This window comes from Peromyscus leucopus, chromosome 8b (assembly GCF_004664715.2).
Source record: "Peromyscus leucopus breed LL Stock chromosome 8b, UCI_PerLeu_2.1, whole genome shotgun sequence".
NCBI lineage: Eukaryota > Metazoa > Chordata > Mammalia > Rodentia > Cricetidae > Peromyscus > Peromyscus leucopus.
In genome coordinates, this window is record NC_051086.1 from 58,881,649 (window position 1) to 58,905,540 (window position 23,892).

The 23,892-nt window shown below is 49.6% G+C and overlaps 1 protein-coding gene across 1 annotated transcript; it reads left to right on the top strand.

The window, feature by feature from the left end:
• The first annotated feature begins 2,273 nt into the window (after window positions 1-2,273).
• Inpp5k (inositol polyphosphate-5-phosphatase K) lies at window positions 2,274-22,912 on the top strand. Its single transcript, XM_028866765.2, has 12 exons — window positions 2,274-2,600; window positions 4,508-4,615; window positions 4,889-4,997; window positions 8,722-8,838; window positions 9,178-9,353; window positions 9,908-10,019; window positions 10,757-10,866; window positions 19,680-19,866; window positions 20,675-20,812; window positions 21,066-21,149; window positions 21,273-21,377; window positions 21,544-22,912. The coding sequence occupies exons 1-12, from the start codon at window positions 2,548-2,550 to the stop codon at window positions 21,601-21,603; spliced, it is 1,359 nt and encodes a 452-aa protein (XP_028722598.1). The 5' UTR covers window positions 2,274-2,547; the 3' UTR covers window positions 21,604-22,912.
• The last annotated feature ends 980 nt before the right edge of the window (window positions 22,913-23,892 follow it).

The following is a 23,892-nucleotide window of genomic DNA, read 5'->3' on the forward strand; positions in this document are numbered from 1 at the left end:
CTCTTTGGAGTCCAGCTTATTAGTGATGTTCCTATGTCCATTTTTCAATTTAGCTATCCTTAAAGCTCCTACTCATGTGTCCCCAATTTATCCGAATAGGATTATGAAAAGATACAATGGTACCTCTGAAAAATAATTTTATGTAAATAAAGTATTCCTTGTCCAAAAAAAAAAATCATTACATTATGGATTCAGGCTGGGGGCATAGCTCAGTGGTAGTACCTAACAAGCATGAAGAAAAGTCAAAATACTCCCTTGTCAGTTCAGTTTACTTATGCAACAATGCATTTCTCAATTAGCCATTTTGGCTTTTGTCTCCTTCTTTGGTCTACTATGCAATACATTTACTTATTTATCCAGGCTTTTCTATTCATTCATTCATTCATTCATTCATTCATTCATTCATTCAGGTTTATCAAGACAGGGTTTCTCTGTGTATCCCTGACTTTCCTGGATCTCGCTCTGTAGACCAGGCTGACCTCAAATTCACAGAGATCTGCCTGCTTCTACCTCCCAAGTGCTGTGCTGGGATTAAAGGCGTCCATCACTACCGTCCGACCATTATTCTGTTTTGTTTTGTTTTGTTTTGTTTTGTTTTGTTTTGAAGTTGTGGACAATTTTATTAGTTTGGGGGAAGAACAACAGGGCAGGCAAGCTGTAAATCTTGGCAACTGTTTGAAGACAAAGAAAACTCTACCTTCTGGGAGCAGCCACATGGTGAAGAGGTTGGGTAGAAAGAGTGAAAAAACCCAAAGCATCAGGGAAAGCATGCCTGGGCTTTGGAAAAGAAAATTGCACTTACAGGCTGGAGAGATGGCTCTCAGTTGAGAGCATGTACTGCTTTCAGAGGACCTGAGTTTAGTTCCCAGCACCTGCATTACAATTTACAGCTGCCTGTAACTCCAGCTCCAGGAGGATCTGATGCCTCAAATCTTCACAGGTACCTGCGCTCCTGTCCACCCCCCCCATGCATAATTAGAATAAAGCTCTTGTTTAAAGGCCATCCATGGTGCTGCAGGGCTTTAATCCCAGCATTTGGGAGGCAGAGGCAGATGGATCTCTTGTGTTTGAGATCAGTCTGGTCTAAAGAGAATACTAGACCAGGTTTACTAATTTCACTGCAAGTGGGGACAGGCAACAGTAACAAGACTGCTGTTTTGTTTAATTTTATTTTTCTCTAAGAGTAATGTGCACCACGGGGATGCCTGGTACCCAGAGAGATCAAAAGAGGGCCTCGGATCCCTTGGAATTGGAGTTAGGATGGTTATGTGGGTGATGGGAACCAAACCCAGGTCGAGAAAGAATCACACCACAGTCCTAATGTCCTGTAACTCTAAGCAGCTCAAGCTGGCCTCAAAACTTGGGGAGTAATCATTCCTGCCTCGGCGTCCTTGAATTAGATTACACACCACTATGCCTGGTTCCAGAACATACATTTAAAGTAGCAGGATGTTCGTGGGTTCTTGAGACGGGGCATCACTGAGTAGCTGGTACTACAGGTGTGAACCACTGTTCGGGGCTAAAAAGCAGGGTTTTTAACTTGGCTTTCCAGTGTGAATCTCATGAAGCTTCGTTTTCCTGGGGGGAAGTCAGAACTCTGAAAACAATCCTCCCGCCCTCAAAAAAACAACCAAAGACCTAGAGGAAATAAACCGGTGAGTCTGTCAGATTAACTAATCATGATCAGTCGAATATACACCATATAGGAGCAACGACTTGTTTTTCATTCACTGATGGCTCATTTTCCGAGCCGGGGAATCCCAAAACGTGCGCTGTATTCAGCAAAACCAGGTTTGACTTGGGCGTAGTGGTGTACTCAGGTAATCTCGGCTCTGAGGTGGGAGGATCGGCTTGGTCTGCATAACAAGCTCCAGGACTTAACAGCGAGACTGGCCCGGGAAAATAAAACCAAAACGACGACCCGCTAGTCACCTAAAAGGGTGCAAGCGCTCTGTGACCCTCCTGAGGGTGCCAAGGAACAGCACGGAAATTACTTGAAGTGTAGGGTGAGGGAGGCCGGGCGGCCGGACAGACTACCCTGGGCGTCCCCACCCTACCCACTCCCCGATTCCGAGGGTGGGCAGACGGCAGGGAGGACCGCACGCCGCGGGACCGTCTCGAGCCAGCCGAGGCGCGCGCGCCACAGCAACTTCCGGCCGCAACGCTCCTCCCGCCTGCGCCCTGGCGCGAGGCAGGCTGGGAGTGCGGGGCCCGGGCGGCCGCGCCGCCGCCCACTAGTACGTCGGTCGGTGCCGGGGGTGGACGACACGCAGGACGCGCCCCTCTCCGCCTCCGAGCCCGTCTCCGCTCCGCCTCTGGGCGTTCCGCCCTGCTGGGGAGTCCCGCCTCTGTGCCCCAACCGCACCCCACAGTCCTGGGCGCTCACGATCCGCCCCCTACGGAAGCCGAAGCGCGCAGTCAGAATCCGGAAGAAAAACAACCCGGGAGGGAAGAAGAGTGCAGCTGATACCGGCCACCAAGGGCTGCTCCGGCCCGCACGGACTGGAGTGCCGAGACACGAGCCGACCGGGTCACGGCGTGGGAATAATGTCGGCTGCGAGCCTGCGGAGGCCGAGCGCACCGAAAGGCAGTGTACTCGGGTGAGGACGCAGTTGTAGGCCGGTCGGTACTCGCTGTCTTCGATCCAGTCTGATTTGTGGGGCTGGGTACCAAACCGCAGTGGGACCAAGAGGACAGGCCTACAGGGCCGCCCTAGTCTGGACCGCCAGATTCCTCCAGGCCAGTGTTGAAGAGGCTGTTAGACCTGATACCCGCCCTAAACTTGGGCTGCCGCCTTGGTCACTGCAGATGCTTCCCAAACAAGTGCCCAGTTGGTTTTTGGAGCACACTGTTAGACTACTAAGCGTCTAAGACATTCGTCCCTTCAGCTGTAGAATAGAAATTTTGTTCGTACTTTTCTTGGGGTCTTCTTGATCCGGTTATGATCTCTAGAAATCAGATTTAGATAAGATCCTTTAGAGAAGTGGAGCCTGGTCTCATGCTTGATCTTTAATCACGAGGAACACCGCTAATCGTCCTATTGAGCGGAACTCATGGTGCATGGATTTGCTGCTAATCATCAAAACTGTGAACAGGGATGACAAATCCCGAATTTCATTCTTTATCCACTTAGAGTTAAGGGCCTGGGAATACAAGAAGCCGTTGAGTAAAAGGGTCACCTGCCTTAATCCTCTGTTGGTCAGCAGGGGGAGACCGTAAGCAGACGAAGTAGCAGTCTCTCAGAGGGCCTGAGAAAAGGTGGCTTTTGTATTATTTTGTTTATATTCATAAGGAGAGGCAGGAAGTTGCTTTAAGCTAGCCAAGAAATTTTTTTTACAAGCCACACTTCTTAGAACATGTACCTCTAAGAACAGGGTCTGATGGACAAGAGATGTTTTAGAACAGCCTGCCCTTCCCTTTCAGGATCCTCAGGATCCTGTGCTTCAGTGCCTCGGGATTTCTGGAACTCACAGTTTATCTCTGTAGAGTCTGAGCTCCTGCTTGCTCTGTCCTGGGAACAGTGTGGGCTTCTTGGAGCGTTGCTATAGTAATATGCTCACTCAAGGGCTCTCCAAGTGTTGACTCTCCTGAACTTCAGTTTAGGATGTGTGGTATTTGAGAGCTGATTATTTCTCCCGATAGTCTGGGATTTGCAGCGAGCCGAGATTGGAATGTTATTCCCCAACTGAGGATGTTTCCCTGTAGAGAGAAGACTGTTGAGATAGAGATTGAAAAGCCTGTTACTTAGAAACTTGTACTTAGGCTCCGTGACGGCCTTGGTAGAATCTGTTGTACTCTGGGGATTGGTAGGGTAGGAGTGAGGAAGGGAATATGCTGTTTGTTTTGTTATTTCTGAAATTCCTGTTCTTGTAGCTCTGAGGCCTACGATCAGGTACTCTCAACCTCTGATGCCTTCCAGGTGCTCTGCGGAACCCGTAGGTTAAGGAGTGGGAGTACAGAGCTGCTGAGCCGTAGAGGATGGCTGAGGTGTAGCTTAGCTGGGAGGGCCAATGGCCGTCCAACTCATCATGTGTTTGTTCCTTTTCCTGGCCAAAACACCTCTCGCATTCCCTTTGGCCCTGTGTGTCAGGTGCTGCTGGGGTCTGGGCAGTTGTGAACCTGAGTAGAGGAACCAGTTCAAGGGAAGAGATTCCTGATTCAGGAGATAAAGGGGAAAGGGGAAGGCTTCATAGTCCATTGCTCCTTTTCCTCTTTTCCTACCACAAGATGCAGAAACAAGCTGAGCATGGTGGTACACAACTTGAATCCCAGAACTTGGGAGGCAGAGGAAGGCTGATCCCTGTGAGCTCCAGGCAAGCCTGATCTACTTAAGGAGTTGGAGGCTAGCCTGGGCTGCATCGTGAGGCTCTGTCTCAAGAACAACAGACTAACAAAAATGCAGACACATTTCCCATGATCACTGAAGTGGGAACCATTAACAGGTCTAGGTCCCTGTCCATTCCTTAGCCTCTTTTCTCTGTGACTTTCTTTAATATCCTTTCCACAGTATACATGTTATAACATGGAATGTGGCCTCAGCAGCCCCCACTGTGGACCTCAGTGACCTGCTTCAACTGAACAACAAAGACCTGAATCTGGACATATATATCATTGGGTAGGTATCTGAAGGGCCCTCTATCCCTGTGGAGGACTGATGTAACCCATCCTCCCATGAGGGGCTGTCATCCTTATTGGGTCTAGCCTTGTGTTTCTTGTCCTGAGTCAGCAATATTTATGGATTGGAGATCAACACCCATACAGCTAGGGAAGGGAGAAATCTTGGTCATCAGAACCGGGTCTGACAGTATGATGCGGTCAGTACCAGATGTCTATGGGAGAAGCGGTGTCCTCCAGGCCAGAGGATGAGCCTCTAACTTGGAATGGTCAGTTTGCAGGAAATGAATTCTGGACTCATAAGCCTTCTTTCTGATGCTGCTTTTGAAGACCCATGGAGCAGTTTCTTCATGGATATGCTTTCCCCTCTGAACTTTGTCAAGGTAAGTTCAAAGTTCACTAGCAATGGAGGAATGTGTGTCACCTTCACTGACTCCCAATTGCTTGTCTGGTGTGTTTCTCCTTCTTTCACTTAGCTTTTCAGGCTCTTTCCCATTCACTAAAAGGTTTAAAGCTCACGCTACCCTTGGCTCCCTGGAACTCTAGCCTGCCTTGTGCTGTTCCAGGGTACCTCAGGCTGAGCTATGACTTCACACCTGGATATTTATCACCTTGGGGGAATTCCTAGTAGAAATGCAGCAGGGCTTCCTGCCCAGCGTAAACTCTATGAGTGTGGTACTTGCTGCAATTTATGGAGTGTTCGCTTGCTGTTAGACATTGTAAATAAATAAGCTCTTGGTATGTGTTGTTTTACACTCTTAACTCTTGAAATTGAAATGCTTTACAGATAAAGCCAGGGCTCAGGGATTACATGGGCTTTCTGGGATCTGAATCCAGATCTTTTGAACCTTTTAACCCATGCTCTAAACGATCATATTTTACTGCTCTATGAGTGTGTGCTAAGATTGACGGGTAATCCCCAGGCTAACCTGCTGATATCACATGAATATCAAGTTCTGGTGGGCCTGGAAGTTAGGAGAGGGGAAGACTGGTGCAGTGGAAAGTAGTTCTTAATCTGAGGGGCCAGTTAAACCATAGGATAATGGCAGGAAGGCTTTAGGTCACTGGGTTTTATTTCTGCCCTGCACCCACAGTGAACGCACAAACACTCATTCACAGTGCCCAGTTCACAGCTGCTTGGAAATACTAGAATTCTCTCCATTCCCTTTCTAGGATAAGTTTTATTCCTCAGTATTAATTCTGTTACCTAGTTGGTTCAGGGATGCTGGAGCAACAGCTGTGTGGCCCTCTGAGAAGGAGAAATACAAGGCTTAGTCCTCCTGAGGCTCGATAATGCCAGCCCCAGAACCCTTGGTCCCCCCAACCCCAAACCCCCACCCCCACCAAACTGAGAAGCCTCTTCTAGGAGATTTGGAGCTATTTCCTAATGGAGGGGAGAACCTCCCCTCTCAGTGCTCATTTATTCCCAAGACTCCATGCCTCCTCGAGCCTTGACTAATTGGCAAGGGATTGGTGGAATGGAGCCAAGGAAATTAGCTCAGCTTGTGGCAGGGACACAAGCCATCCTACTCATGTGGCCTCCTAAAATGGGGAGCTAGCCTAAGTCTAGGAACCAAGCAGACCCCTCGCCTGCCCTATATACAGGCAGTCAGTCCCTTGGGGGAATCAACCAGCTGTGGATTGAGAACTCGGAGACCTATTTGCTGTCCAGTGTCTGGTCCTCCCCTGCCGGTTCCTCTAGCTCCTCCTCCTTGGTCTCTGCACTGGACTTTCCCTGGAAGGCTCTGGCCTTTCCTAACAGCCCCACCCGTTCTCCTAGTCTCAACTGCCCCTGCCCTCACCCCCTGCTCTTTCCCCACTTCCTGCTGCTCACTCACAAAGTGGACTGGGCTTTGTGTTGAAGCCCAGTGGCCCAAACCTGCTCTGTTAGTTAGGATTAAATGCAGTCTTCTCCTGAATTTTACCAGTTTCTTGGTTTCTGTCCTGACCCTGGGATTTGGTCCCTCATAATATAGTCCTGCCCAGGCTTCTGTTGTCATAGATAGTTGTGACTGTAGAAAAATAGAAACCTTGGGATGTAGTCAGTGGTAAAACACTTAAAGCTAGGTCAGAGATTCAATTCCTATTAACCCTCCCCCTACTCCCACCCCCCAAAAACCTGAAGACTTAGGGTAGAGGGTAGGTTAGTATATACATTTGTAGCAACCTCAGAGGACTCAGGCTCCGGTACCTCCTTTGTTGAGTACTGAGTTTGGGGTTCCCCCTACTTTGACTCTTCCACTGTGCTAGGGCTGCTCTTGGACTGTGGGATCACGTTTCATAATTCCTGGAAGGTCCCAGTGTAGTTCTCCACCCCGAGATTTCCTCCTTGGCCTTGCACCTCACGCTCCGGAAACAGCTACTGGAGTAGTGGTGTAGACAGTCCAGCCCTGAGAGAGAGGGTCACTAGGGATGGCCTTTTCCCACCCCACCTCTGCAGCCACCAATAGTAGGCATTTTGGCAATCCTAAAACAGTCTTCCTAGTTCCCCTGCCTCCGGAATCTCAGTCCTACATCAACAAGTCAGGGACAGTGATTGCTGAAGCTGAGGGAAAGCCTAAGCCTCTCCATGGATGTTCAGTACTTTCCCCAGCTCTGGAGCCTGTCCTCAGCACTCAGTTCCATCCCGTGTACATTGCCTTCGTGGACATTCAGCCACAGAGTCTGAAGTTAGTTATTACATTTCTGCAGCTGTGTCTCCTGTTTCCCAGACTAACCGTAAACTCTGGATCCTCCTGCCTCTACCTGCTTAAGTGCTAGGATCACAGTGCATGCCACATGTCTAACATTCTAGTTCTGTGTAACACACACACACACACACACACACACACACACACACACACACACACCATTTTCATGGTGCTTTTTCACTGGGCTAGGACATGTATAGAAAAATGCTCAGATGCTTACCCAGCATGCATAGGGCTCTGAAATTGGGCTCTGAAATTGATCCTCAGCATTGGGGGGAGAGGGGGAGGAAGAAAAGTGGATGGGTGCAGTAAGTGTAGAGTCAATGGATTTTTGTATTTGAGTTGCCTTTGGTCAACTCAAGATTCAGAACAGCACCCTAGAAGCTTCTCTCTTGTTTTTGCTTATGTTTAAGAATCTCTAAGCTGCTGGGTAGTGGTGGCACATGCCTTTAACCCCAGCACTTAGGAGGCAGAGGCAGGCGGATCTCTGAGTTCTAGGCCAGCCTGGTCTACAGAGTGAGTTCTAGGACAGCCAGGGCAACATAGAGAGACCCTGCATCAAGAAAAAGAATCCCTAAGCAAAAATGGGTATGGGGCCACACACCTGCAATCCCAGCACTGCACTCAAAAGGCCTTGCAGGGGGGTTGTCAGGCCCAGGTATACCTAGGATGCCTAGCAAGATCCTGTCTCAAAAAGGGGCGGGATGTAGAGAGAGCTCAGTGGGTTAGAGCACGTGTTGCGGTAGCCTGGAGATGTGAGTTCAGAAGCCAGCCCACATGAAAATTCAAACATGGCCATATGTACTCTAACGCTATGGGGGAGTGGACAGAGGAGGATCATTGAACTTCCTGGTCACCAGCCCAGCTCCAGGTTCAATGAGGGACCCTGTCCCAAAGGAATAAGGTAGAAATCAACAGAATAGCACACCTGATAACTTCTACAGTGTTCACCTGAATACAGATACAGACACTCAGATATCAATGAGCCAACAAATAATGTCTTCACATCCATCTGGCATGGTATTATTCCTGCTTCATCTGTGAGAAGAGAGGCTGAGAGATGGGGGAGTATACAGAGGCTCTTAGGACAGCATTGTGAGAAGAGCACCCAGTTGTGCATAGCCTGGGTGGGAAGAGTAGTGCTTTTCTAGTGGCAAGCTCCCCCAGAAGCCTGTTCTCTCTCCTCCATCCCCAGGACCGTAAGCAGAAACTGAAACTGCAGCTCCCAGAATGCACTGTTGGACAGCTGAGAGAGAAAAGGGAAAAGAATGAAATTCAGACGCACCCTGGGTTCTGTAGACTCTTGGGCAGGCTTTGCATGTGGTTCCAGACTCTTTTAAAAGTCCCCCTAGTCAGTCTTAGAAGGGATACAATTGGCCTTTGCAGGTTAATGAATGACCTTTACCCTCTGCTGCAGATCTCCCAAGTCCGTATGCAGGGACTTCTCTTACTGGTCTTTGCCAAGTATCAGCATTTGCCCTACATCCAGATCATCTCTACAAAATCTACCCCTACTGGCCTCTACGGGTACTGGGTAAGGACTGAGCTCTCTCATCTGAGACGTGCGCTGACAAGGGCTGGATGCTTTGGAGCTAAGCAAAATGGGGAATGAACTGAGTCTGGATACTCTGTGTAGCCTAGGACCCTGCATACCTACCCCATGCCCCGACCCAAACCCTGGCATCCCAGCAGGGCCTGGATATTCCTGAGATCCCAGATTGGGGTATTGGGCTTTGTGCATGGAAGAACTAGCTGGGAAGCTGGGTGTCTATGGCTGAGATCCTGGAGGAGGTGAGACTGCCTCCCCTCAGACCTAGGATGGGAAAGGGGGCGTGTGTATACAATCCACCCTTCTTCCCACCTGTCCTACCAGGGGAACAAAGGGGGAGTCAACGTCTGCCTGAAGCTGTATGGCTACTATGTCAGCATCATCAACTGCCACCTGCCTCCCCACATGTCCAACAATGAGCAGCGGCTGGAGCACTTTGACCGGATCTTGGAGAGTCAGACTTTTGAGGGATATGATATTCCCAACATCCTGGACCATGAGTGAGCCTGAAGCTGCACACTGTCACCCCTGCCCTCCCCCACGCCAGCCCAGGCTAGCATTGACTGCTGAGTCTTCTTCGCTGCCAGTCAGTAGTGCTCCATCTCCCGGCCCTCCCAACCCCTTTCCTGATGTCCCATCTGCTGTACCACCCAGCTTTGCCTGCCTGATGTCTACCTTCCTCTGGCCTCTTTGTCCTTCCTGGAAACCCCAGACACTTGTAAACATCCTAGGTCAAGCCCCTTGTGGTTCTTGAGTTCACCACAGGGGCTGTTTCTCAGCTTGTCCAGATGGCCAGTTGGGGATCAGCGGGCTAGAGCCGCTCTGTATTTGCCATAGCCTTATCTGTACATGTCCTTTGACTTAATTAATAGCATTGGTGCCAAGGACTGTCCTGTTGGTCCCATGCATGTCCTGCCTGGACTTCCTCTGCTGCTGTCTTAGAGTCTAGCTTCTTACCCGCCCCTGAGCTTTTTCCTCCCCAGCAGCCTTTGGGCCTGTACCTTTCACTGACCTCATCACAAACCCTCAGGTGCCCTCCTTTTTTTCCCTGAAGCCTCATTCTGTGGTTTGGAGACATGAACTTTCGCATTGAGGACTTTGGGTTGCTCTTTGTTCAGGACTGTATAACAAGACAGTGCTACCGTGAGCTGTGGGAGAAGGACCAGGTACCAAGTGAGCAGAGGGGTGTGTGTGTGTGTGTGTGTGTGTGTGTGTGTGTGTGTGTGTGAGATCTGAACCTGTCATGGAGGTCTGTGAAATGTCCAGAGAGCAGCAATGCTCCAGTTGTCTGGGATCTGGTTCTCCCTTCTCTCTGGGTGGGAAGATGAGTCCAGCCAGGTTTTGCACATGGAGGTGGGGCGGCCATACTGTCAGTACTGATCTTCACCTCGTGAAACCATGAGCATACTCAAGAATCGGGAGCCAGGCTGGCCATTGGCAGCTCACACCTGTAATCTTAGGACTCAGGAGACTAAGACAAGAGGATTGTTGTAATTTTATGCCACCTTGGCTACACGAGTTCCAGCCAAGTCTAAGCTACCGTGTGAAATCCTAGCATCCCCCTAAAAACAAGGCAGAGGGCGGGGGGGTCCAGATTAGCTTTGGCCAGCACTGGCCTTATAACATGCATCAGCCTACTTGTATCCCTGTTGCCTCCCCTGTCCCAAGCCTGGTTACCTCTGGAAGATAATATGCTACCCCTTTTGGGGCATTGCCTTTCCTATGTCCCCGACACAAGCCTTCTAGTGACCCCCAGACAGTTGGAAATCAAGGTCTGCTCTCCACTGAGAAAGGATAGACAGGGAAAATGGCCTTTGGGGACCGCTGAAGCAGTGACAAGAAGAGGGTGGTGCTGACGTGTATCAGGACTGGAGGAAGACGGGAACTGTGTCTTTATCTACAGCTCTCCATTGCCAAGAGACGGGACCCGCTGCTCCGGGAGTTCCAGGAAGGTCCACTGCTCTTTCCACCCACCTACAAGTTTGATAGGCACTCCAACAACTATGACACCAGGTGAGGAGGAAATCGGTACCCAAGAGGCTCTGGAAGTCTATGTATGCCAGCCAGCTTTGGGCGCAGGGCGGAGGTCCGGGTGTGCCACTGAATAGAGGTATCAGGGAAGCAGGAATGGATCCAGCCATCAGCTCTCAGTGTGGACTGTCCTGCCCTTCCCTGAGGCACTGGTTACGGGAGCTTCCCAGGTTGCTCTGAGAGTGGAAGGGAAGGCTGGTGTTGGCAAGAGTGGAGGATAGGGTCAAAGGTTATGAAGGAGAAGGGCATAGGCAAGAGCAGAGGCAGCCCTTACCTTGGAGGGAAGCCACTAGAGCATCCCAGAGACCCTACCTACAGTTTCCAGGGCCTTCTAGTCCCCCGCCAAGGGTACAAAAGTGTTAGCTAAGGTAGTTATTCACATTAGGTTCCCCTGCCCCAGACTCTGAGTGTGTCAGATACCATACAAGGAAATGAAAAATAGTGGAAAATCAGACATGGTTTTGCACAGTTGTAACATTTGCACTCGTGAGGTGCAGGCTAGGCCATCCTAACAAGTTCAAAGCCAGACAGGGTTACATGAAACCCTGTCTTAAAAAAACCACCCACCCAGAGATGGAGAGCTGAGTCAGTGGTTAGGAGCACCGGCTTCTCTTCCAGAAGACCCAGGCTCAATTCTCAGCTCCCACATGGCAGTCTCTAACTTCAGTTCCAGGGGACCTGACACCCTCACACGGACATATATGTAGGTAAAACACCAATGCACATGGAGTAAAAATAAAATAAACAGGGCTGGAGAGATGGCTCAGAGGTTAAGAGCACTGGCTGTTCTTCCAGAGGTCCTGAGTTCAGTTCCCAGCAACCACATGGTGGCTCACAACCATCTATAATGAGATCCAATGCCCTCTTGGTGTATATGCAGACAGAACACTGTATACATAATAAATAAATAAATATTTTGATAAAATAAAAAAAAACAAACAAAAAACCCACACACCCAAAGGAAAGAAAGGAAGGAAAAAGTGAAGTTCCCAGAGAACAGTACAGAGGAGGTACACCCGAGCTGCTCCTCACACTGCTGTCCTCAGCTGCCCGGTGGTTTAGTGCTGAGCTTCTCAGTCATGAAATGGGCATGATCAGTATACGTAACTCATGGGGCTCAGAGTTGGCTGAGACCTGCCTAACCCAGGACCTGGTACCCAGTGAGCACGGGTGACCTCTGTGATTATTACTTAGATTGGTCTCTTCAGGTGGGGTGGTGTCTTCCTGAAGAACTTTATAAGAAGCTGAGAAAGGGCCAGGTCACTACTGAAACCTGAGAGAGCAAGAATAGCTCTGGCAGCAGGTTCTTGACCAGTTTAGGGTAAGACTATTGGGGGGAGAGAGAGAGAGAGAGACACCAGCAAAGTGGCTGGTGTTAAAAGGGAAATAGGTATCTCCACAGCAAGCCAGGGCAAAAGGTAGCTGTGGGCTTCATGTATGGGAATGGTTGACAGTCCAAATGTCTTTACGAAGGACAGGGAAAAGGTGCACCATTTCAAGAATGGAGCAAGGCAGGGAAGGGCTGTGGCGAGGGCAGTCCCCACAAGAAGAGGCAGTGCGCTCCAGAAACAGCAGCCTGGCAGCAGAGCAGGCTGGGAAGTAGGTAAGAGGACAGGCTCTGGCTGGCTGATGTCACAGCTGCAGGGAGACTGGTCTCTACAGCCGTTCATCGAACTCGAGCAGTAACGTGGAATCCGGAAGGCCTTGAGAACTGGCTAGGGCCTTGGAGGCCAGCACCTCAGGACCTCAGTGTGAACTGGACCTGTAATTCAGTGGGAGAAGAGTTGGCCAGCTCCTGTAAGGCCCTGTGTTCAATCCTTGACAAGTAGGGTATAATTCCCCCAGGGCATAGCAGAGAGCCTGCCAGCAGACTGGAAGTCCTTGCAAGTAGCTGGCTCAGGGCTGGCACTGGCAAGGTCTGACAGGGTGGTTAGGTAGTGAGTACAGGCCCTCAGGTGGCCTAGCTCGTGGGGAGCTGGGCTCAGATCTGGTTCTCTGGCTTGGTGGTGCTTTTTTACCTATGGTACTTCATCTCAGTGTAGGGCTGCGTCTGTAGCTCTGGTATAATACTTGCCTAGCATGTATCAAGCCCTGAGTTGCTTCAACAGAACACCCCACCCCAATAATTCATAGCCAGTCTGTCCAGCACGAGCAAAAGGGGAGAATCAAGACAAAACAACAAAACCAGAAACCACTAAGGAGGAGACAGATGCTTATTACTATATACTAGCTCGTTGTGACTGACATGGAGCTCTTACCATGTCCCAGGCATTGTGCACAAAGCCTTGCATCACTTCATTCTTCACATACACTTTGTATAAAAAAGGAGGGCTGGTAAGATGGCTCAGTGCATAAAAGTGCTTGTCATGCAGGGACCTGAGTTCAGTCTCCAGAACCCACAGTGGAGGGAATCCCACAAGTTGTCTTCTGACCTCCATGCATGCCATGGCAAGCATACATAAGGAGAATGGATGTCAGGTACTTCTAAGGCAGGTAGGAAGAGACTTTGTGATTTGGGAAGAATGTGAATCTAGGTCTGCCTGCTGCAGAGCTATGGGTTTTCAGTGGTGCTTGGAGGCCATAAAGAGATGTCTTGGCAGGAACAGTGGACACTTCCTGTGGTGGACATTGCTGAGCCCGCCTGGAAAGCAGGCACACCAGTTGGGACACCAGTGCCAGGAAGCTCCACTGCTCTGGAGTGCCACTGAGCTTGGACGTGCTATGTAATCGGGCTCTGTTGGTAAAGTGCTGCTGCACAGACGTAAGGACCTAGTTCAGATTCTCAGCACTCATTTTAAAGTGGATGCCTGTAACCCCAGAGATCCCAGGAACTCATTCACCAGCCAGACCATGACCAGACAAATGGTAACTGCCAGATTCAGTGAGAAATCCTGCCTCAAAAAGAGGATGGAAAGCCTAGCATGGTGGCATACACCTTGAATCCATCACTAGGGAAGCAGAAGCAGCCAATCTCTGAGTTCAAGGCTAGCCTGGTCTACAGAATGAGTTCCAGGACAACCAGGGCTACACCGAGAAACCCTGTCTCAAAACAAAACAAAAACAAACAAACAAAAAACCAGGATGAAGAGCAATGAAGAGAGACTGTCACCAACTTCTGGCCTCTGCACACATTCACACGAAAACCTAAATATAATATACACACGCTAAAAAACAACAACAACAACAAAAAAAAAAAAAACCCAATCAAATAAAATATAATCCCAGCTACTTGAGAGGCAGAAGCATAGGGATCATTCATGTCTTCTAGGCTATCCTGGGCTACATAATAGGGTCCCCTCTCAAAAGCCAAAGGACAGGAGATCTGGCCTGGTTGTAGAGTCTTCATGTGTTTGATACCGAACACTGCCAAACAAAATAAACCCCAGTGAACCATTGCTGTCCTCTTGCTACCCAGAGCAAAACCTGGATCTAATTTATGTTCATCCCAGGTATAAAGACACTGCCTAGCTTATGTTTAAATCAGGAGCCTGAGAAAAGTATTCAAGCCAGACTAGCAAAGGGACCCACCAATGGCAGGGAGAGCCAAAAAGTCACGATTAGCTTGGTTAGGAGTCAGCCAGTATGTTTCCAGAACTGGAAGAAGTGCCAAAGGAAGCTGGCAGCCAGAGACAGGAGGGGTCAATTCTATTTGTCAAGGAAAGGGGGTGGGTGGGTTGGTTGGTTTTTTCAGTGAGAGGTTGAACCCAGAGCCCCACATGGACTAGGCAAGTATTCTGCCTTGAGCTCTGTACACCTCAGCCCTAGGAGAGCATCCTGAAGGAGGAGGCAGCGATGTTGTTTAGAGAGAAGAGGCCCAGGCTCTCTAGTCCAGCAGCAGCACTCGATGAGTAGCACCTGTGGGAACAAGAGCCTGGCCTGTGTAGCTGTCCTGAGTGACTGAAGGTGACTTCTGTGTCTGTCTCACTGTGCGCAGTGACTGTGAATGATTTCTGTGCAGAGCATAGAGTTCAGCTTTCATCAGCCATGCAGTGTCCTGAGCCAAAGTGTAATGAGAAACGAGGTCAGCTCCATTACAGGGGAGGGTGCAGGGGCTGGGTGCAGGGCGGGAAATCCTGTTAGAGTCGGGATTGCATCGGGTGTTGTTACAGTAACCATTATGGATGCAGGTGGCATGGAGCAGAGGGTATTATGATCAAAGCTAGTCAAGACTGTCACGGACACATTAAGCACATGACCAGTTTAACCATGCTCCAGACTTCAGTGAGCACTTAAAAGCTGTGTATAGGGAGCTGAAGTGCAAAGAGCTCTCATACACAGAAACTGAGCAGAGAGTACCATGTGCCATGGCTACTCTGGGGTCAGTAGATTGGTTCTGTGGTTGTTGTGGTTTTTGGTTTGGTTTTTAGAATCTTGCAGCGTCTTGTGGCTTTAGTTTTCTGAAAGTGAAGGCACGTTCATTCATTTGAGAAACAGTTATACACAAACCATTCAGCCAGAAAGCCTTAGTGAGGTTGACCTACACTGGAGGACAGTTGTGTCTTCTCTGAAAGGAGTTAACCTGTTCACAGAGGTGGGGGAGGGACAGAATGAAGCGCAGTGAAGGTACACAGCCTTTGTAGTCAGCAGATATGGGCAAGCATCCTGCTTCCACCAGGACAGAGGAGCTTCTCTCAGCTTTAGAAAAATGTGACTTGTAGGACAGGATCCTGGGGACTGGAGAGATGGTTCAGAGGCTCACAGCACTTGTTACACTTGCAGAGGACCCAAGTTTGGTTCTCAGCACCCACATGGCCCCTCACAACTGTCTGTTACTCCAGTTCCAGAGCATCTGTGAGCACTGCATGCACATGGTACATAAAAATACATGCAGACATCCACATAAAATAAAAATGAATAAATCTTTTTTAAAAGATGAAAGACAGGAGCAGTCAAGACGGATGTCACAGTGCATAGTACACTAAGGATCCATTTCAAATGATAAGAAATGTAGAACTTGAACAACAGATACAATAACATTTAATTTGTCTTTTGTTTCCTGTCTTGTTTGTCAAACAAGCTCCAGGAACTGGGGGTGTGGCTCAGTGATAGTTCTCGGCCATGTGCCCTGGGTTCTACCCAGTGCTGCTAAAACAGTCTCCTTGACTCTGTTTGGCTTGATTGGTTGATTTTTGTTTTTATTTTGTTTTGAGATAGTGTCTCACTGTATACTTCCTGCTGGCCTGGAATCTATATAGACCAGGCTGGCCCTGAACTCACAGACATCCACCTACCTCTGCTAGGATTAAAGGACATTCACCACCACACGTGCCCTGTTGACACTGCTTCTTAATCTTGCTTGCCTGACATATGGTAAGCCTTGGTGGAAAAGATGAACAATGCAGATGTTAAAGAAGGGCTGGCTGAGAAGTACTGAGGAGGAAGGAGGCAGAGTTTGGTTCAGGATTGAGGACACTAACATGATAGAAGGGCTGGGTTTTGTTTTGTTTTGTAATTATTTGTTTTTATTTCTTCTGTGCATTGATGTTTTGCCTGCATGCATGTCTGTGTGAGGGTGTTGGATCCCCTGGAACTGGAGTTATTGATGGTTGTGAGCTGCCATGTGGGTGGGAATTGAACCCATGTCCTCTGGAAGAACAGCCAGTGCTCTTAACAGCTGAGCCATCTCTCCAGCCCCAGGTCTGGATTCTTAACCATCTCAGAGTTGAGGAGAAGCTGTGTTTTGAAGGAGAAGTACATTCATGTGTCTCTTAACAAGTTGTAAGCCTCACTGGGCATCTCATGTTCATGATGACTAAGGAGAGAATGGCTGGGTAGTTTTCCAGTAATCCCAACACTGGGGAGGCAAAGGCAGGTATTTCTCTGAGTTCGAGGCTATCCTGGTCCACATAGTGAGTTCCAGGCCGTGCAGGGGTCCATAGTAAGACCCTGACTCTGAACAAACAACAAAAAAACCAGAGGAGTGAGAATCTAGAAAGAACCTTAGGACCTAACAAGCAGAAGATGGTTTGGCCAGAGTCTCCACATTGTGGCCACTCCTTGACACCTCAGCTTCTTTGAAGTAAGTGCTGTTATCACTCCATCTCAAAGTTCAAGAAACTGAGAGGTAGAGAGGTGACCTCACTTGCCTGAGGCCATAGGCTTCTGAATCCAGAGTCGAGTTCGCCATGGTATCGCCCTCACTTGTTGAAAGGTGTGCTGCTGCTTAAGGGACAGCAGACCACTGGACTATTTAGTAAAAACAGTATTGTGTGTGTGCGGACGATGCACACATTCTACTGAGCTGGCGTGGAGCTCGGAGGACAACTTTTAGGAATTGTTCTCTCCATCCACCGTGGGTTCTGGGAATGGAGCTCAGGCCTTCAGGCTTTCCTGCAAGCACTTACAGGCTAAGGCATCTGGCTGGCCGCTTAAGATTTTCAAGTAGAGAATCATCAGATGAGGTTTTACTGCTGTGGGCAAAGGGATCCTCTGCTGAAGGAAGTAGCAGCTCTCCTCCCTCCCAGGCTCTCTCTCCACCATCACAGGGCCTGCCTGCCTGTGTCCCTATGTGGAGAATGAGCTTAGTGAGTGGTCAACCCAGGAGCTGCTGGTGGAGCTGGATGGGGTCAGATGCTTCTGTCACTAGAGGAAGAAAGCTTTGTTGTTGTTGTTGTTTTTGAAGACAGGGTTTCTCTGTGTAACAGCTGTGCCTGTCCTAGAACCCACTCTGTAGACCAGGCTGGCCTCGAACTCAGAGATGAGCCTGCCTCTGCCTCCCAAGTGCTGGGATTAAAGGTGTGCGCCATCCCCAACTAGAAAGCATTTTTCTTAAATTTTGGGTTTGTTTTTGTTGTTGTTGCTTATGGTTTTTTGTTTATTTGTTTGATTATTTGGTTTTTGTGTTTGTGTGTGTTTTGTGACCATTGCCTGTGTGTGTGTCCATGGAGGTCAGCATCAATGTCTTCATCACTTACCTTCTTAAAAGTTTGATATATTCGTTTTTTATTTTATGTGTGTTTTGCTTACCTGTATCTGCGCACTACATGCACACCTGGTGTCCCAGACATTGAAAGAAGGCATCAGATCCCCTGGAATTGGAATTACAGATGATTGTATATAACCACATGAGTGCTGGGTATTGAACCCAGGTCCTCTGAAAGAACAGCCAGTGCTCTTAACCTCTGAGCCATCTCTCCAGTGCTCCCCCTTTGAAACAGGAACTCACTCTTAGTCAGCACTGGCTTGGAAGTTGGTATAGCCCAGGCTGTCCCAAAGCTATATAGCTGTCCCAGGCTGTCCCAAAGGCAGGGTGGCCCTCCTACTGTAGCCAGCTGAGTGCTGGGATTAGAGGCGTGAGCCACCATGTCTAACTCTTCCAATTGACTTTTTAGAGAGAAAGAGACAGAGAGATGAATATGAATGTGTGTGTAGGCCAGATGTCCGTGTCTGCTGTCTTCATCCGTTGCCTTTTACCTTTTTCAAAAAATTGAAACATTTTTAGTGGTGGGGTGCACTTGCAGTGACAGACAGGGAGCTCCTAAGAACTGGTCTCACTTTTGCTTTCTACCCCGTGGGTCACACTCAGGCTATCAGGCTTGGGGACAAATACCTTTACTCTCTGGCATTTTTTTAGTTGGGTCTCCCTTTTCATAGCCCTGGCTGTTCTAGAACTCATTATATAGACCAGGCTGGCCTCGAACTCACAGAAATTCACTTGTCTCAGTCTCCTCAGCGCTAGGATTAAAGGTGTGTGCCACCACACCTGGGTCCCCCCTCATTTTTTGAAACAGGGCCGCTTACTGACCTGGAGCTCACCAACTCAGTTATACTGGCTGGCCAGTGAGCTCCCGTGGTCTGCCTGCCTCCACCTTCCTTAGCACTGGGTTTTCGGATGCATGCTGCCATACTTTACTTACACGGTTTTGAATTTTTAAGGGTTTGAATTCAGAACCTCGAGCACTTTGTGATGACTTTTCAGAACAGAGTCACAGTGGGAGCCCGGGCTGTGGTTCAGTTGATAGAGTGCTTGCCTAGCAGGTACACAAAGTCCTAAGCTGGTCACTGGCACCACACAAACTGGGCGTGGAGCACACACCTGTACTCCCAGCACTGATGAAGGCCGGAGGATGAGAAGTTCAAAGTCATCCTCACCTTTACTGAGAGTTTGAGGCCAGTCTGGACTCAGGAGACCCTGTCTAACCACAGTAACCGAGTTCTACAGAGGGCCTGTTTCATGCAGAAGCTTGTTCTAGATCTAGAGGTGATTCAGCTCATCTGTCATCTTAGCAGCCCGTGAGGTAACAACGGTTCCCATCTCCACTCTGCAGATGAGGAAGCTGGGGCCTCAGAGGGTTAGCTTGGTGGCTCAGAGCGTGTGCTCTGTGGTCATGCTGCTTGCTTGGCCTTGAGTCCTGGACATACCACTTAGTAACTCTTTGGGAAAGTTACTCCCATTCTAAGACTCAGTCTCCCTGCCGTAAAGGGTGAGTGGTAGCCATACTAACCACAAGCCTGTGGTAAGCACTCCCCAATCATGTCTGAGTCTCTACAACCTCAAAACCCAACCTAGGTCCTTTTCTGCTTTTTTTCTTTCTTTCTTTCTTTTTTTTTTTCCAGAAGTGCCTTGAATGAAATATTCCTGAATCAGAGTTTAGTTCATAAAAATGTGGGCTTAGGCGGAGGGTCTTTGGTCAATTCCTGCTGCTTCTGCTGGATACTCTGCCCTGCCACACCGGGCTTCCTCCAGTTGCAGCCCAGAAGTCTTGGACTGCTAGTAGACCCTGAAGCAGGCACAAGGAGGCACATTTCTGCCGTCATGACAGCTCCTCTTCCTCCCATTCTTTTGTCTACCCCAGTGAGAAAAAACGCAAGCCTGCATGGACTGACCGCATCCTGTGGAGGTTGAAGCGGCAGCCACAGGCCAGTCCCATGGTCTCCAGTCTGCCAACCTCCTACTTCTCACTGATGCTAAAGAGCTACACCAGCCACATGACGTACACCATCAGTGACCATAAGCCTGTCACTGGGACCTTCAACTTGGAGGTGAACTTCTGGACTTGCCAAAACCTGGCAGAGGGGTAGCTGTGCTGGGCCACACCTCCAAACCCTCTAGGGCTGAGCTGTAATGTCAGGCAATCTGCAGGAGACACCTGTAGGAAGACATGATTGCCTTTCCTCTCAGATCAGGTATCCCAGTGTTTCTGAGGAGCTGTTGATGGCTCTTTCTGTCAAAAACGTGTCAGGCCCTTTGTGAAGAGGCTTCTGTTTCCTCTAGGTACTCTCCCTTGAGGTTAATGAGTTCCATCATGCTTATTACCTACTATGTGAAGTAGAACTTCCTTTTATCTGTCTTAATTGTATCTAGATCAAGTTGCAGAGGGAGCTCTCTCCATCCTTTCTGTCTTGCCACCTAATAACAAGGCAGTGTAGGCCACATTTAACTGTCTGCTCCCTCTGCTTCAGCACTGGCCGTTCCCCATTTTTACAGCTGTTCTCACCACAGCATTTCCCCACAAAACTGCACTCGGGCCTTGGAGAGAAAAACCTTGGGAAAGAGCAGCTTTCAGACCGCTTTTCTTCAAGCAGGTCCCTCTTCCCCACCTACCCTCACCCTCAGCTCTGGGCTGTCTGCCTGCTTCTAGACCCGTTCCCACAACAGGGCAAATGCTCCCTCTGAAAAGCTCCTTTGGCCTTCCTCTTTCCTGCTGGTCAGCTCGGGTCAGCTAGACTAGCTTAGCAAAGTTCTAGGCCCAGTGCTCTGGGGGTCTGTGTTGCCCCCAGCACTCTAGAAGGAAACAGTAAGGAACAGTTGCCTTGAGGATTTCAGCCGACCTCCCGCCCCTGTGTTTAGCTGAACCCCCTGATGTCTGTCCCACTGGTCACCATGATGCCTGAATGCCTGTGGACCATGGAGAACGACATGTTGATCGGCTACGCCTGCACCCCGGAGTTCCTCAGCAGTCCCTGGGACTGGATCGGACTGTACAAGGTGATGTGACCAGCCTGGCAGGGAGTCCATCATCCGCAGTTTTTCCACCATGGGGGCTCATGGGAGCTGGCCAGAGATCACTGAGGACTTCACCCCTGTTCATTCCAGAGAGCCTTACTAATTTAGGGCCTGTTGGGGAAGGGAAGGCAGTGCAGTGGCCAGCCCCGGCAGTCAGCCCACCTTCTCAGGAGGATTTTCTCTAGCTCTCATACCCTCCTCAACCACTGACTGATTGCCTGATCTCTACTCACAGGTAGGGATGCGCCACATTAATGACTATGTGTCCTATGTCTGGGTTGGCGACAACCAAGTCTCCTGTAGCAACAACCCAAACCAGGTACATCTCCAGCATGCAGACTTGACTGAATATTCTTGTCTTCTGGAAGGAAGTGTTGGCTAATTTACTACTATACTGGGAAGGGCCAGGGCCCTAGGGCTGACACTGTTCCTGTTGCCCTAGGTATACATCAACATCAGCGATGTCCCTGAGAGTGAGGACCAGTTTCTTCTCTGTTACTATAGCAACAATCTGCACTCTATAGTAGGGATAAGTCAACCCTTCAAGGTAAGGGGTGCTGGCGGGAGAAGGGGAAGGTTACTTTGAAGGACTCGAGGGCACAGACCTGGGAGGCATCCTATGCCTGTGGAGCTGTATCTGTTGGGTAGTGGGAGCATTAGGAAAGTGGGTAAGAGCTCTGCTTACCTCTTCTGTTACCTGTTTTACCCTGCAGATCCCGCTTCGCTACTTTTTGAGGGATGACGCACTGTGTGAGCCTGAACCACAGATCTGAGCCCAGATGGGAGTGAATGAATCCAGGGCAGAGGCTAGAGCTGGAAGCCAGCTCTGCCTCAGCATTGCCAGGAGCGCTGGGTCTGGCCCAGCCCCTGAGGAGGCAGCTGAGTATCCTCCAGCTCCCCACCTCCCAGGGGAGCTCAGCCAGACTCTTCTGCTCTCTCCAGGCCAGATGAACTGGCCATTTAATACAGGTTTTTGTTACTGAGATGTGATTGAAACAAAGTAGTGTGTCAATGGTGAAGACTTGAGGACAGTCCACTGCATATGGAAAAGACCACTAGCTTGCATGCCATGTCTTGATTCTCCCTTTCCCCTGACACAAAAACACTCCCACACCCAAGTAGCCGTGCCAGGCACATGCCCCATTTGGCACAGGCCTGCATTCCTATCACGCCATCCTGGACCTTGGGCCTGGGATGGGGGGATGTTCACATTTGTACAGGCCCCATAAATTGGGTGGAACAAGTAGCACTGGGTTCCCAAAGTCTTGGCATCTCATAGATGTCCCCATGTGGATGAGCAGAGGCCCTGAGATCCTGTCTGCAGCTGAAGCACATGACTACTGAGTGAGGGTATACCTACCTGTACCCTGTAACGTGGAATCTGAGCAGGAAGTTCTAGGGCCGAAGCAGAGTAGGTTGCATAGACTCAGATTAGCTTTTGCAGGTAAGTGAGGCCCCATGTCCCCAACCTGCCCTTTACAAGGGGTTCACAGATGTTGGAGGAGCCACAGCCACATTCCTCTTGGGTGGTCCTTTAGATCAAGCTCATCTGCTGCCACTCCTATCATGAGTCATAGAGAAAACACTGCTCTGCTCTCTGGGCCCTACTGGGACCTAGATGGGAAACAGCAGAGGAGCTGTGCTCAAGACATTTTGAAGGACCTAGCAGCAAGAGGCCTCAGCATTCTGCAGGTGCCATGTAGATACAGCCTGTCCCTATTCCTGCCGATCGCCTTCTGCCAGTATGATTCAACACCCATTCTCCCAAGGGAAGACACTCAGGGAGTCTTGTTCTGTAATTCTCACATCTGTCTTGTGACCTGAGACCGAGAGTCACTCCAATTACTCTATGTTCTGTCTTCTATTCTGGGAGCCACCGAGTGTTAAGGATTACCCCATGGGGTTGGGGATTTAGCTCAGTGGTAGAGCGCTTGCCTAGAAAGTACAAGGCCCTGGGTTCGGTCCTCAGCTCTGGAAAAAAAAAAAAAGATTTACCCCACCCCCCAGGCTTCTGAGCCATAGCTGTCTGTTCTGTGTGAGTTGTTACATTGAGGAATAATTATAAATTGGCTTTTACACTTGTATGTGACTCCTTTGATGGGGGACATGACCAGAATATAGGCATGGGGCCTAGAGACTGGACCTGCATCTGTGATCCATCCTACTCTCTCTTACCCACAGGAGTCTCGGTTATCTAGAAAATATAAATGATATGCCTGTTGACAAGTCACTGAGAGGACCATTGCCAAAACCCTCAAAAACACCACTAGTGCTGATAGCATCGCTATTCTGACTCATGAAGCCCTGGGGCTGGCTCTAGGGCCCAGGGGTCCCAACCCGCCTCCACAAGCTCACCTCCACCCCTCCAACACTTAGAAACATTGTCCTAATGTCCCAGTGCAGGGTCCCTCCTCAACTGAGAAGGGCGAGTTCAGCTGTGATTGAAAGGCGGAAAAAGGAAGGGGATTGCTCCCTCTCAGGACCTAGGCAGGATATGGCTGTTCTGGGCCCACCCCTGACCCATTGGGTGGAAACAGGAAATATGTGAGACTTGGTGTGTGCTGGGTCTCTGCCTGGCTCCGAGACTGATAAGAGCCATTGTGTGGCCACTGGGATGAGCCTGCCCTGGATAGATGTGCTTCCCAGAGGAAGGAAGCTTTATAGGCCTTTCCTGGGCGGGGGAAGCTGAGGGAGAAAAGGAAGGTGCCCGATCATCAGTGTCAGCACAGTCCCAGGGGTCCTCCGCCCCTCCCATGCCAGCCTCTCCTGGAAAAGTCTGTTTCCCCCTGACTTCCCCATTCTCATTTCCTATAAGGAATGGCTGGAGACCCAGAGCTCAATTCCAGGCCAGGAAAATGTCAGCTGTGATTTAGCAACAATGAAGACAGAAAAACAGGAACACTGTGTGTGTATGGGGGGGGGCGAGAGTACAGTTGAAAATAAACGGGGTACACACCCAAGGGACCCAGGAACTTACCTTGAGGCTCCAGTAGTGAGATGGGCAGAGCCTCTTGCTGTTTCTAATACCACCTTCTGCCTAGCAGGACCAGCCCCGGCCTCTA

What these genes read in the sequence shown, in the direction of transcription:
- Inpp5k (XM_028866765.2), top strand. Translation starts at nt 2,548, where the DNA reads ATGTCGGCTGCGAGCCTGCGGAGGCCGAGCGCACCGAAAGGCAGTGTA. An exon ending in CCGAAAGGCAGTGTACTCGG is followed by an intron (nt 2,601 to 4,507) that starts GTGAGGACGCAG and finishes TCCTTTCCACAG; the next exon opens with TATACATGTTATAACATGGA. An exon ending in CTGGACATATATATCATTGG is followed by an intron (nt 4,616 to 4,888) that starts GTAGGTATCTGA and finishes TGGAATGGTCAG; the next exon opens with TTTGCAGGAAATGAATTCTG.